Genomic DNA, 13,465 nt, shown 5'->3' on the forward strand with positions numbered 1-13,465 from the left:
CCCTTCCTCTGCTCTTCTCTCTCTCTCTTCTCACATTCTCTCTCCCTTCCTCCCTCTCCCCTCCCTCCCTCCCTCCGCCCTCTCTCTTTCCTTTATCATGTTCTCTCTGCCTCCCACTCCCCTTCCTCTGCTCTTCTCTCTCTCTCTTCTCACATTCTCTCTCCCTTCCTCCCTCTCCCCTCCCTCCCTCCCTCCGCCCTCTCTCTTTCCTTTATCATGTTCTCTCTGCCTCCCACTCCCCTTCCTCTGCTCTTCTCTCTCTCTCTTCTCACATTCTCTCTCCCTTCCTCCCTCTCCCCTCCCTCCCTCCCTCCGCCCTCTCTCTTTCCTTTATCATGTTCTCTCTGCCTCCCACTCCCCTTCCTCTGCTCTTCTCTCTCTCTCTTCTCACATTCTCTCTCCCTTCCTCCCTCTCCCCTCCCTCCCTCCCTCCGCCCTCTCTCTTTCCTTTATCATGTTCTCTCTGCCTCCCACTCCCCTTCCTCTGCTCTTCTCTCTCTCTTTTCTCACATTCTCTCTCCCTTCCTCCCTCTCCCCTCCCTCCGCCCCTCTCCCTTTTTCCTTTATCACGTTCTCTCTCGCTGCCTCCCACCTCCTTTTCCTCTACTCCTCTCCCTCTGTTTTCTCATGTACTCTCTCCCTCCTTCCTCCTTATCTCTTTCCTTGATCTCGTTCTCTCTCTCTCTCTCTCTCTCTCTCTATCTCCCCTCCTCCTGGCCCTGTCAGGTTCTGGGTGGAGGCCAGCACCAGAGCACTGTGGGTCTAATTGTTAAAGTCATGGGAAACCTCCACAAGGCTCTCTCCTTCACACCTTTCTCTCCCCCTCTCTCTCTCTTTAGCTCTTTCCATCTGTCTGTCACTCTATCCTCCTGTCTGTCCATCAGTCTGTCTTTCTCTCTCTCCTCCTCTCCTTTTTCTCCCCCAAATACAACAGCCCCCAAGGGAAACTTCTCTCTTACTAAGCACTGTCACCCCCCCCCCCTCCGTCTCTCTCCCTCTTTCTTTCTTCTTTTCTTATCTTTTCTTCCTTTCTCTCCGACCTTATCAATCTTTCCCTTCACCCTCCCCCATCTCTTCCTCTGTAGCCCCTCTCTCACTCATTTCTCTGACATCTGCTTTTCCTCCCCCTTTCTCCTTTTTCTCGCTCACTCTTTCTCTTTGCCTTAATTATTCTGCCGTTCGTTAAGCTACAAATCATTCAGCTTTACAGCCAAAGAGAACAAACTGTTCATCAGTCTCTCTTTAATTAATCTTCAGCAGCTACTCCTCTCCCTCACTCTGACCTCTCAGTGAGTGTGTGTCTGTGTGTGTGTCTCTGTGTGTGTGTGTGTGTGTGTGTATACAGTTGGGGTCAGAAGTTTACATACACTTAGTTTGGAGTCATTAAAACCCGTTTTTCAACCACTCCACAATTTTTTTGTGAACAAACTATAGTTTTGGCAAGTTGGTTAGGACATCTACTTTGTGCATGACACAAGTCATTTTTTCAACAATTGTTTACAGACAGATTATTTCACTTATAATTCACTGCATCACAATTCCAGTGGGTCAGAAGTTAACATACACTAAGTTGACTGTGTCTTTAAACAGTTTGGAAAATTTCTGAAAATTACGTAATGGCTTTAGAAGCATCTGATAGGCTAATTGACATAATTTGAGTCAATTGGAGGTGGACCTGTGGATGTATTTCAAGGTCTACCTTCAAACTCAGTGCGTCTTTGCTTGACATTGTGGGAAAATCAAAAGAAATCAGCCAAGACCTCCACCAAACTTTGTAGACCTCCACAAGTCTGGTTCATCCTTGGGAACAATTTCCAAACCCCTGAAGATACCACATTCATCTGTACAAACAATTATACGCAAGTATAAACACCATGGGACAATGCAGCCATCATACTGCTCAGGAAGGAGACGCGTTCTGTCGCCTTGAGATGAATGTACTTTGTTGCGAAAAGTGCAAATCAATCCCAGAACAACGGCAAAGGACCTTGTGAAGATGCTGGAGGTAACGGGTACAAAAGTATCTATATCCACAGTAAAACGAGTCCTATATTGACATAACCTGCTCCAAAACCACCATTAAAAAAGCCAGACTACGGTTTGCTACTGCACATGGGGACAAAGATCCTACTTTTTGGAGAAATGTCCTCTGGTCTGATGAAACTAAAATATAACTGTTTGGCCATAATGACCATTGTTATGTTTGGAGGGGAAAGGGGGGGCTTGCAAGCCGAAGAACACCATCCCAACCGTGAAGCACGGGGATGGCAGCATCATGTTGTGGGGGTGCTCTGCTGCAGGAGGGACTGGTGCACTTCACAAAATAGATGGCATCATGAGGCAGGAAAATTATATGGACATGTTGAAGCAACATCTCAAGACATCAGTCAGGAAGTTAAGGCTTGGTCACAAATGGGTCTTGCAAATGGACAATGACCCCAAGCATAATTCCAAAGTTGTGGCAAAATTGCTTAAGGACAACAAAGTGGACATCACAAAGCCCTGACCTCAATTCCATAGAAAATGTGTGGGCAGAACTGAAAAGTGTGTGCGATCAAGGAGGCTGTAACGTTTTTCGTCGTCTGAAGAAGAGGAATCGGACTAAAGCGCAGCGTGGTAAGTGTTCATGCTTTTTTATTGCAACTGAACACTACAACAAAATAACAAAGAGAATAACCGAAACTGAAACAGTCCTTTCAGGTGCAAAACACTAAACAGAAAATAACTACCCACAAAAACCATGTGGGAAAAAGCTACCTAAGTATGGTTCCCAATCAGAGACAACGATAGTCAGCTGTCCCTGATTGAGAACCATACCCAGCCAAAACAAAGAAATACAAAACATAGAAAAAGAACAGAATGCCCACCCCAAATCACACCCAGACCAAACCAAAACAAAGCTCTCTAAGGTCAGGGTGTGACAGTATTTCTCCGCGGTGGCGGCTCTGGTGAGGGACGTAGACCCCGCTTCACCTCTGGCTTGGCCCACTTAGGTGGCACCTCTGGAGCGGGGACTCTCGTAGCGGGCCCCGGACTGGAGACCCTCGTAGTGGGCCCGGGACTGGGCACCCTTGTTGGGAGCTCCGGACTGGAGGGAGACACTGGAGGCTCCGGACTGGAGAGCGGCGCTAGAAGCTCCGGACTGGAGGGCGACTCTGGAGGGAGGAGACGCAGAGACAGCCTGGTGAGGAGACGCAGAGACAGCCTGGTGCGTGGGGCTGCCACAGGGCCCACCAGGCTGGGGAGACCTACAGGAGGCCTGGTGCGTAGAGGAGGCACTGGATGAACCGGGCTGTGGGGGAGCACTGGAACTCTGGTGCGCAGCCTGTTTCCAGGGTCCCTTTCCGTCCAATATCTCCTCCCATGACCAGGAGTCCTGAACCCTCTGCTCCTCCATAACACGCTGCTTGGTCCGTTGGTGGTGGGTAGTTCTGTAATGGTTTTTGTCGTCTGAAGAAGAGGAATCGGACCAAAGCGCAGCGTGGTAAGTGTTCATGCTTTTTTATTGAAACGGAACACTATAACAAAGAGCATAACCGAAACAGTCCTGTCAGTCGCAAAACACTAAACAGAAAATAACTACCCACAAAAACCATGTGGGAAAAAGCTACCTAAGTATGGTTCCCAATCAGAGACAACGATAGACAGCTGTCCCTGATTGAGAACCATACCCGGCCAAAACAAAGAAATACAAAAACATAGAAAAAAGAACATAGAATGCCCACCCAAATCACACCCTGACCAAACCAAAATAGAGAAAAATAAAGCTCTTTAAGGTCAGGGCATGATAGAAGCCTACAAACCTGACTCAGTTACACCGGCTCTGTCAGGAGGAAGGGACCAAAATTCACCCAACTTATTGTGGGAAGCTTGTGGAAGGCTACCTGAAATGTTTGACCCACGTTAAACAATTTAAAGGGAATGCTACCAAATACTAATTGAGTGTATGTAAACTTCTGACCCACTGGGAATGTGATGAGAGAAATAAAAGCTTAAATAAATTATTCTCTCTACTATTATTCTGACATTTCACATTCTTAAAATTGAGTGGTGAACCTAAGACAGGGAACTTTTACTCTGATTAAATGTCAGGAATTGTGAAAAATTGAGTTTAGCTGTACTTGGCTAAGGTATGGTATGTAAACTTTCGACTTCAACTGTATATATGTGTGTGTGTGTGTGTGTGTGTGTGTGTGTGACTGCCTTTTAAGAAGTAGATGGAGATAAATGTGTTATATTGCTTGTGTCTCTGACCCTCTCTGTTTCTACCTTCGTTTGTATGTCTCTGGTCTTTGCACTGGAATATAGAACCAGACACATTGTATGGCTCTGGTCCTTGCCCTGGGATATATAGAACCAGACACATTGTATGGCTCTGGTCCTTGCTCTGGAATATAGAACCAGATGCATTGTATGGCTCTGGTCCTTGCCCTGGGATATAGAACCAGACACATTGTATGGCTCTGGTCCTTGCCCTGGGATATATAGAACCAGACACATTGTATGGCTCTGGTCCTTGCCCTGGGATATAGAACCAGATGCATTATATGGCTCTGGTCCTTGCCCTGGGATATAGAACCAGACACATTGTATGGCTCTGGTCCTTGCCCTGGGATATATAGAACCAGACACATTGTATGGCTCTGGTCCTTGCTCTGGAATATAGAACCAGATGCATTATATGGCTCTGGTCCTTGCCCTGGGATATAGAACCAGACACATTGTATGGCTCTGGTCCTTGCCCTGGGATATAGAACCAGACACATTGTATGGCTCTGGTCCTTGCCCTGGGATATAGAACCAGACACATTGTATGGCTCTGGTCCTTGCCCTGGGATATAGAACCAGACACATTGTATGGCTCTGGTCCTTGCCCTGGGATATAGAACCAGACACATTGTATGGCTCTGGTCCTTGCCCTGGAATATAGAACCAGACACATTGTATGGCTCTGGTCCTTGCCCTGGGATATAGAACCAGACACATTGTATGGCTCTGGTCCTTGCCCTGGGATAGTATAAAACCAGACACATTGTATGGCTCTGGTCCTTGCCCTGGGATGCTATAAAACCGGACACATTGTATGGCTCTGGTCCTTGCCCTGGGATACTATAAAACCAGACACATTGTATGGCTCTGGTCCTTGCCCTGGGATACTATAAAACCAGATACTATGGATTTGGACTGAGACAGCCAACCAAATGTATCTCACTAGGTGCTCACACACTTTTCTTTCAATTTCTTTTCTATATCCTAACATGGCACCCTATTTCCAAATACACTATTTAGGTGAATAGGATATAGCCCAAGAGATGTGTACTGTGTTCATTGGCTAGCTGTCGTCTCTCTCCAGCCAATGCAATGTCAGTAGAGAAATACTGCCGGAGTTGTTGGGCAACTTTTAACTTCCTTTGTGGTTTTAGTGACATACTTGGAACGGTTGTATGAAGTGACAACAGGGATTCATTCAATTGGACCTGGTTACTTTTCCTCCTCGTATTACACCGTTACTACCCACAATGCATTTCACGTTAATAGATGCATAATACATGGCATAGCTTCTCTCATCTCAATCGTCAACACCCTATAAATCCATTTCCCTAAATGTGGGCAGTTGGCGGGCATCATAGTCAGAGCTGTGGCAGCGGCATCGGCAAGAAAATAGTTTGTTTTAAAGTGTCACCACACCCATGTCTATATGAATGATGAAGGAGTCTTTCACAGCGAGATATGATTGATGGTCCCACTAAATATGCCCATGAGGATGTGGGCTCTGCCTGCCTCTCTCCCCATTACTCTTACTCAAACGGGGCCACCAAGAGCAGACATGGTCATTTGATGCAATTTATCTGCGCACTTATCGTAATTATGAATATGTGATGAAAGATGCACCTGGAGCTTTTTATGCCTCCTGTGTGTGCGTGCGTGTGCGTCGGTGTGCGAGTTTGCATCTTTCTCCTGAAAGCTACTGCAGCAGGTCTCTAAACTTTTGTTATGGTAACAGATATATGGGGGGGGGGGGGGGGGGTTGTGCTGTTGTTAGGTGTTATTTCATCAGTAGCTTCTGTTGCCATGGATGTAAATGTTACAGATAAAAATATTAACGCTAGTGGAAATCTAAGTTGGTGGGTGCGTTAACAGCTGTAGGCTGTGATGGTGGGAGCAAATACAATATGAGCTGCAGTAGCAAGATTACTGGATTGTATTAGGTAGAAAAAAGAATGATTGCAGTAGTGTAAAGCACTTAAGTAAAACATACTTTAAACTACTACTTAAGTAGTTTTTTGGGGTGTCTGTAGTTTACTATTTATATGTTTGATTACTTTTACTTCACTACATTCCCAAATAAATAATGTACTTTGTACTCCATACATTTTCACTGACACCCAAAGGTACTCATTACATTTTGAATCCTTAGCCGGACAGGACAATGGTCCAATTCACACACTTTCTTTTACCCTTATTTCACCAGGCAAGTCGACTGAGAACACATTCTCATTTACAGCAACAACCTGCGGAAGAATTACAGGGGAGAGGAGGGGGATGAATGAGCCAAATGTAAACGGGGGATCATTAGGTGACAGTATGAGGGCCAGATTGGGAATTTAGCCAAGACACCAGGGTTAACACCCCAACAGTACGTGCCATGGGATCTGTAGTGACCACAGAGAGTGAGGACACCCATTTAACATCCCATCCAAAAGACAGCACCCTACACAGGGCAATGTCCCCAATCACTGCCCTGGGATATTTTTTTTCAGACCAGAAGAAAGGGTGTCTCCTACTGGCCCTCCAACACCACTTCCAGCAGCATCTGGTCTCCCATCCAGGACCAACCCTACTTAGCTTCAGAAGCCAACCAGCAGTGGGATTCAGAGTGGTATACTGGTGTTGGTGTGTACCTCTGACTATCCATAAGAAGAAAAAAATGGTGCCGTCTGGTTTCCTTAATATAAGGAATTAGAAGTGATTTACAATTTTACTTTTGAAACTTGAGTATATTTCAAAACAAATAGTTTTACTCAAGTAGTTTTTACTTGGTGACTTTCACCTTTACCTGACTCATTTTCTGTTAAAAGATATCTTCTTTTTCCAACACTGAATGAACCTGTAATTGAATCTAAGTCATACCGATATCCTTTGAGTTATTTGAGCTATTTTAACAGTATAATGAACAATGTCCTGCAGCACATCCAATACTGTTATCTCCTGATATTCTGTCTGAATGGCCTTGTACTGCTGTGAATAGGTCAACTAAACTGGAACAAGCATATTTACCAAAGCAAATTTAAATGAAACCATCTCTCTCCAGTGTGTATCTGACAGACAGACAGGCTGGTTTGGTTAAGCAGCGTCTCGCCTCAGCGCTTTATTGACGTTGGTCGTGAAGGCGTGATGCTCGCTCCTCTTTTATTAAGAGAGTGAATCTCTCCTAATGAAATAACTCTGTCATCCCTTGCTACCCTTCCACGCCGCAGCCACGCAATTCCCACACATCCCTCCCTCTCTCTCTCTCTCTCTCTCTCTCTCTCTCGCTTTGCTTCTCTACCTCTCATTTCCTTCTCTTTTTTCTCGTTTGCTTCTCTCTTTCTCTCTCCATCTCTTGTTGTGTGCTAGGTCTTTCTCGTTCCATCTAGCTCTCTCTTTCCTCTCACTCCCTCTGTCTTTCTTCCTTATTTCTCTCCCTCTATCTGCCTCCCTCTCTTTCTTCCCTCTCTCTTTCAGCAGAGAAAAGTAATGCCTTGTTATCCCCTGCTGATTGGTTGATATATGGCATTATTAGGAGGGATCCAAACCACATAACTCACTACGCTTCCACGGACTGGGGGGGGGGGGGGGGGTGGACGGATGGATGGATGGATGGACGGAGAAAGGATGCCAGAGAGGTCCCACGTAGAGTGGGCATCAGTGTGTGTGTGACGGCTCCAGTCCACCCCTCTGCCCCCTGCCAACCCCATTCCTTTAGATGTGTCCGTCACTTCCATGCTCTGGGAAGGGACCTGCCAGCATTCATACATCCATCTCAGACCGCACATACACACACACACCCATACATACACACACGCACGCACACACATCCATCTCAGATCTCTCTGCACTCAGTTACCACACACAGCCAAGGAAAAGAAACCAATGGGAATGGGTCAAGTTGTCAGATGTGAGACACTGGGGAATATTGTGACTTAAATGGGTAAGACAAATGAATATATTCATGTTTGTTACAGTCTCTTACACCTAGACTTCCTTTGAATGGCAAAAGTTATGTTTCTGAAAACGGGCACGACTCTCTCTCTCAGCCCCTCCCCTCCTGTGTGTGACTGTAGGTGGCTTTCTCATCCGCTCACGACTCCAGTGGCCGCTTGGCTTGGCTTATTCCCCCTTGCTTCACACCCAGAATGTTAAAACATCATGTGCAGTCCTGAAGGCGCCTAATCCTGGATCGATGGCTCCTCTCTCTATCAGTCCGCGGTGACGCCTGCGGCTGGGTGGGGCTGTGTGTGTGGTGTGTGTTTGTGTGTGTGTGTGTGCGTACATGCAACGTGTTTGTGTGTGTGTGTGTACGTACATGCAACGTGCGTGTGGTGTGTGTTTGTGCGTACATGCAATGTGTGTGTGTGTGTGTGTGGTGAGGAGTGGTAGAGCAGTGGTGCCCCTGCAGTGTTTAGCATACGGAACCAGGGAGGTCCATCAGGGCCAGCCTGACAGCTCATCCAGCCCAGGCAGGACAGACTCAGGAGGGGGAAGCTCTCCTCGGCTGGCCCCTGCCCTCTCCAGAACCCCCAGATGTTCTGCTGAACACAGCCCAGTCTGACTGACATGCTCCCCCGACTCCACACCACTTGCAGCAGCTACTGCTGTGTTTAACCTTGACTGAAGGGGGAGTGAGTGTGTGTGTGTTTGTGTGTGTGCTTGACCGCGTGTGCTTGTGTAATGTGTCTCTATAGACAGTATTTTGTAATATTGCGTAAGATCCACTGTCATGAGAAGTGCTGCTTCTGTCCAGTACAGTATGATAAGTGAGGCTTGAAAGTGTAGACTGAGGCTTAATTTGGGATTAAAACTGTACTCCAGAACAAGCAAATTGTTGAACTCTGGCCTTGTGTGTCTGGTGTTTGACCACCCACTGCCGATGAGGTGGTCATTATTGGATCCAATCGCATTCCAGGGGCCACAACCTTCACCCAACAATTAACAGCATTGTGTCACCAACTGGACGTTTCCACATTGCGTAAACGTTCCTGGCACGTTCTGTGTTAGTCAGGGCCTTTCATGATTTAACAAATGTTAGTGTACAGGTATCTCCCTCACTATTCCCAGGAAGGAAACGGTTAAACCCTTAGCAGCCACACACAACTGTACAAGTGATATCTTTTTCCTCCCCGTACTCAAAAGGCCAAGGTGTCAGAAGCCCTGTTTTACCAGATGCCCCGATACTACCGTACCCTCATGCATATTTGATGTTGCTCATTAAATCTGGATTGTAGTGGCACTTAAGTAGTCTGACATTCCCTGTGATCCATGTGATACAGTATTTTCCCTGCTAATGGTCTAATGTGAAGGATTCTCTCTGCTGTGGGGCACATGAAAACAGAAAACATGTCGACCACATGTCACAGATTGTGCGGGACAGTCCCGCATTTGGTCCCTTTGTCCCACAAATTCAAACATCGCTGATTTAGAAGTGCTATTTGATTTGTCACCGTATTTCAGTCAGACATTCCAACCTGTCTCCTGCATTCACGTTGCGTTTATGAAAATTGTTGTCGAGATCTGATATTCTGCGTAGCGCAAGACGAGACGTAGGCCAACATCATAGGCCTATCGCCGACCAATCACATTTCTCAAATCCTTTCAAGCTAAATTAAATTCCAGCTAAACTTGGAGAGGACTGTTAGCCTAACTACTTACAAAATGCACACTTCTGATGAAGAGCTATAAAAGTAAGAACAGCCAGAAATGTTTCCGTATCCACATATTCCCAGATTTTCATAAAACAGCCACACGTGTAGTTTCTCGTTTCTGCATCACCAAATTTTGCACGAGGCAAATGAGTAGCTAGGTGTGCTTTAATTAGCTTGTTCAGTGCAACGGGAGCAGGGGTGTCCAGAGCAGCACGACGCTACTTCTCACAGTGGTGCTCGTTTAGTACAGTTAGATCAAAGCTGAATAATCAATGCCTTGGAAGATCACAATGATCTATTTGTATTCAGAACCAAATATAATAGCGTAGTATAATGTTACTGTTACACCAAAAACACCAGCTCATTTCTTGAGATTTTAGGATAGTTACTTGAATAGTCCAGCACACGCAACTAGGCAAAATGTGCTTTGAACAAAATACAGGAAGGCTATATAGTTTGTTAACACCATTATATGACACAATATTGTAAAAAATTATAATTCACAATTGACAGTAATGATGGCCTATTTTGAAATATGATATTTTTAACTTGTGGGGCAAGGCACTTAGCCCTCATATTAATGCCTACGTTTTTTTTTTTTTTACAAACACCTGCTGACAAATATATATATATTTTAATCTAGGCTACACTGTCCCACAAAATCTTCCTGTTGTCCCGTATTTGGGTATGTTAAATGTGGTAACCCTACTGTTGTCCTGTATCGTTAGCTAGCACACTGGAACAAGGTGCTAGACATTCCCTGTATTTCCTGCTCTTGGAAGGTCTAAAGTGAGGGACTGTGTAACGGCTGTCGTAGGTGAAAGAAGGAGAGGACCAAGGTGCCGTGTGGTACGTGTTCATGATCTTTTAATTACACTGAACACTAGAACAAAAATAACAAAACGGAACCAACGAAACAGTCCTGTCTGGTACAAAGACAGAAAACAACTACCCACAACTGAAGGGCGAAACCAGGCTGCCTAAGTATGGTTCTCAATCAGAGACAACGATTGACAGCTGCCTCTGATTGGGAACCAGACCAGGCCAAACACAGAAATACAAACATAGAATGCCCACCCCAACTCACGCCCTGACCAACCTAAAATAGAGACATAAAAAAAGGAACTAAGGTCAGGACGTGACAGACTGTCTTGTGTGGAGCACAGAAAAAAGAAACCAACAACTGCTGTCCCCTGCTGTCAACAGGAAGCTACGTAAGATGCTACACATTATTTTCCTGCTATTTGGAGGTTCTAAGTGAAGGATTTGATATGTTGTCAGGCAGGGTAAACAACTGCTGTTGTCCCATAGCGTTAGCTAGCATACTAGCACGCTAGCTGTCAACCGAAAGCTAATACACACAACTAGAGGCTGCAAATGCAGCAGATAAGCTCACAGTTCATATAAGATATAAATCCCAGCTAGCTCGACAAACAACTTTTCTGCCTCAGAACGTATTCTGAAAACAACAAAACAGAGCACCACAGTAGATGGAAAATGGTGTCCCGGGTCATGCAACTTTTAGTAGCTCAGTAAAGTGTTTCTTTGTCTGTCTTTCGCTCTCTCTCTCTCTCTCTCTCACTCTCTCACTCTCTCACTCTCTCACTCTCTCACTCTCTCACTCCTCTACCCAAACAGAGCAGCACAGTCTCACATGCTATCCATCTTTAATGAAGCATTCTCCGTGCTAGGCAATAGACACACACACACACCCTACCTTCCTCACAGTAGAGGCTGTCCCTTTTTAAGCAGGCACCTTGCAAGGTCCCATCAATCAGAAGGCCACTGTAGACACAGACGGTGCCTTTCAGTGTAAATAGCAGGGCTCTCATGCATTAGGGGGACACAACGTTCTCTCCCTTAGTGACTGTTTGTTCACCAGTAAGAAGGAGCACTCTGCACACTGTCATTTACATGCAGTCTGCTCCAGAATGTGTCCATAATAACAACACCTTAAAGGAAAATTCCAAACCCAAACTATTTGTCATTAGTCCGAATGAAATGACATAAATACAGCCTGTATGATGCATTTTGCATCATATAATGCAAAATGAATCACACCACCCTTACAAAAAAGATTGCACTTTTGAAACTGCAGTAAAAGTGTACTGCAGTTATACTGCAATCTGACTGCATTTTCTTCTTGATAAGGGCAGCTGTATTTCTGTATTTTGAAAGTTATACATCTTGTAAACATGATTGCTGACAAGGAAAACATTTTTGGAACTATATGAAGCAAATACCAAAATATCATTTTTGGGAAGAGTTTTCCTTTAAGGTCTTAGACCTGATGTTAAAATATAGGTGGAAGATGGGAGGAAATAGATTGCAGTGCGCAGAGTCTTTCTTTAATTGCTGGACATCAACTTTGATATCCACCACCTGCTTAAAGCACACACACACACACACGCACACACACACACACACACACACACACGTTCCCAGATGCTGTGTTTGTGTAGGATAGGGCAGTATGAGGCCACACACATATGTTGGTTGCCGTGGTACCTGTGTGTTGTTAACCCTGTCCTGTTCCCTCCACCTGCAGAGCCCCAACTGAAAGGTATCGTCACAAGACTCTACAACCGGCATGGCTTCTACCTCCAGATGCTTCCGGATGGCACCATGGACGGCACAAAGGACGAAAGCAGCTCCTTCTGTAAGTCTGTCTGTCTGGCTCACACCTGTCTGTCTCCCTATAACCCTGCTGTCCATCTCTGAGTCTCACACCTGTCTGTCTGTCTGTCTGTGTTCACTGTTCCTGTAACCTTCCAGGGACGGTTATGCACCTGTCTGTCTGCGTCTGACAGTCTGCTGTCCTCAACCCCTGGCTGTCCTGTCCCTCTGTCTGCCCATCTGGAGTGTCAGTTAGACAAGTCTAAAACAGCTGTTATCCACATAGCTCTGGTTCCTCACAGATCTTCCCCAAGTAGCTCGGTAGTTAGCCCCAGATAGTAGTCTTCCTGCTGGATCAGTTATCCGGGTGTAGGGTGAACATGCTGATCTTGGGTCATTCCAGCATTTTCTTCACTAATGGTTAAGGTTAGGATTGGGGGAGGGGGAGCTGATCCTGAAACTGTAAGTAGGGGAAACTTCGCTCACCTGCTGAGTAGTCTCTCTGCTGGGTGTATTACCCTCAGTCAGGGTTTTCACCTGAATGATCACTGACCAAAAGATACAGTATCCCCAGTCCTCTACGGCCCACTGGTCTCACCTGTACCAGATCATTATAATGTGAGACCTGCTTATGTTAGGACTTTTAGTTTGAAGGAGGTTAGGGTTTTCACCTGGGTGATCACTGAGCAGAACATACCTTCCCTTCCTCTGGGACCACTGGGCTCTCATACAACAGATCAATAGAGCATTATAGGATCCCACGATGTGTTGATGCCGCACTTCCCACTAGCTTAGAGTGAAATACCTTACGGCGAAAAGGTATAACGCTAGCATAATTTGTAATGAGGAAAGTCACGCTTACTGTAGATCCCAAGGCACTGTGATTATCTGGTGATACGCAACGCATGCTGTTCCTTTCTCAAAGGGGGGGGGGGGGGATGTCATGT

The 13,465-nt window shown here is 45.7% G+C and overlaps 1 protein-coding gene across 1 annotated transcript in view; it reads left to right on the top strand.

Moving 5' to 3' along the window:
* LOC110531665 (fibroblast growth factor 11-like) overlaps positions 1-13,465 on the top strand; it is a 115,118-nt gene that overhangs the window by 48,235 nt on the left and 53,418 nt on the right. Inside the window, exon 3 of the mRNA XM_021614984.2 lies at positions 12,451-12,561. Coding sequence (XP_021470659.2) covers positions 12,451-12,561 — 111 coding nt within the window. The remainder of the gene's footprint in view (positions 1-12,450; positions 12,562-13,465) is intronic.

The sequence above is a fragment of the Oncorhynchus mykiss genome, chromosome 9, assembly GCF_013265735.2.
Source record: "Oncorhynchus mykiss isolate Arlee chromosome 9, USDA_OmykA_1.1, whole genome shotgun sequence".
In the NCBI taxonomy this organism is placed as follows: domain Eukaryota; kingdom Metazoa; phylum Chordata; class Actinopteri; order Salmoniformes; family Salmonidae; genus Oncorhynchus; species Oncorhynchus mykiss.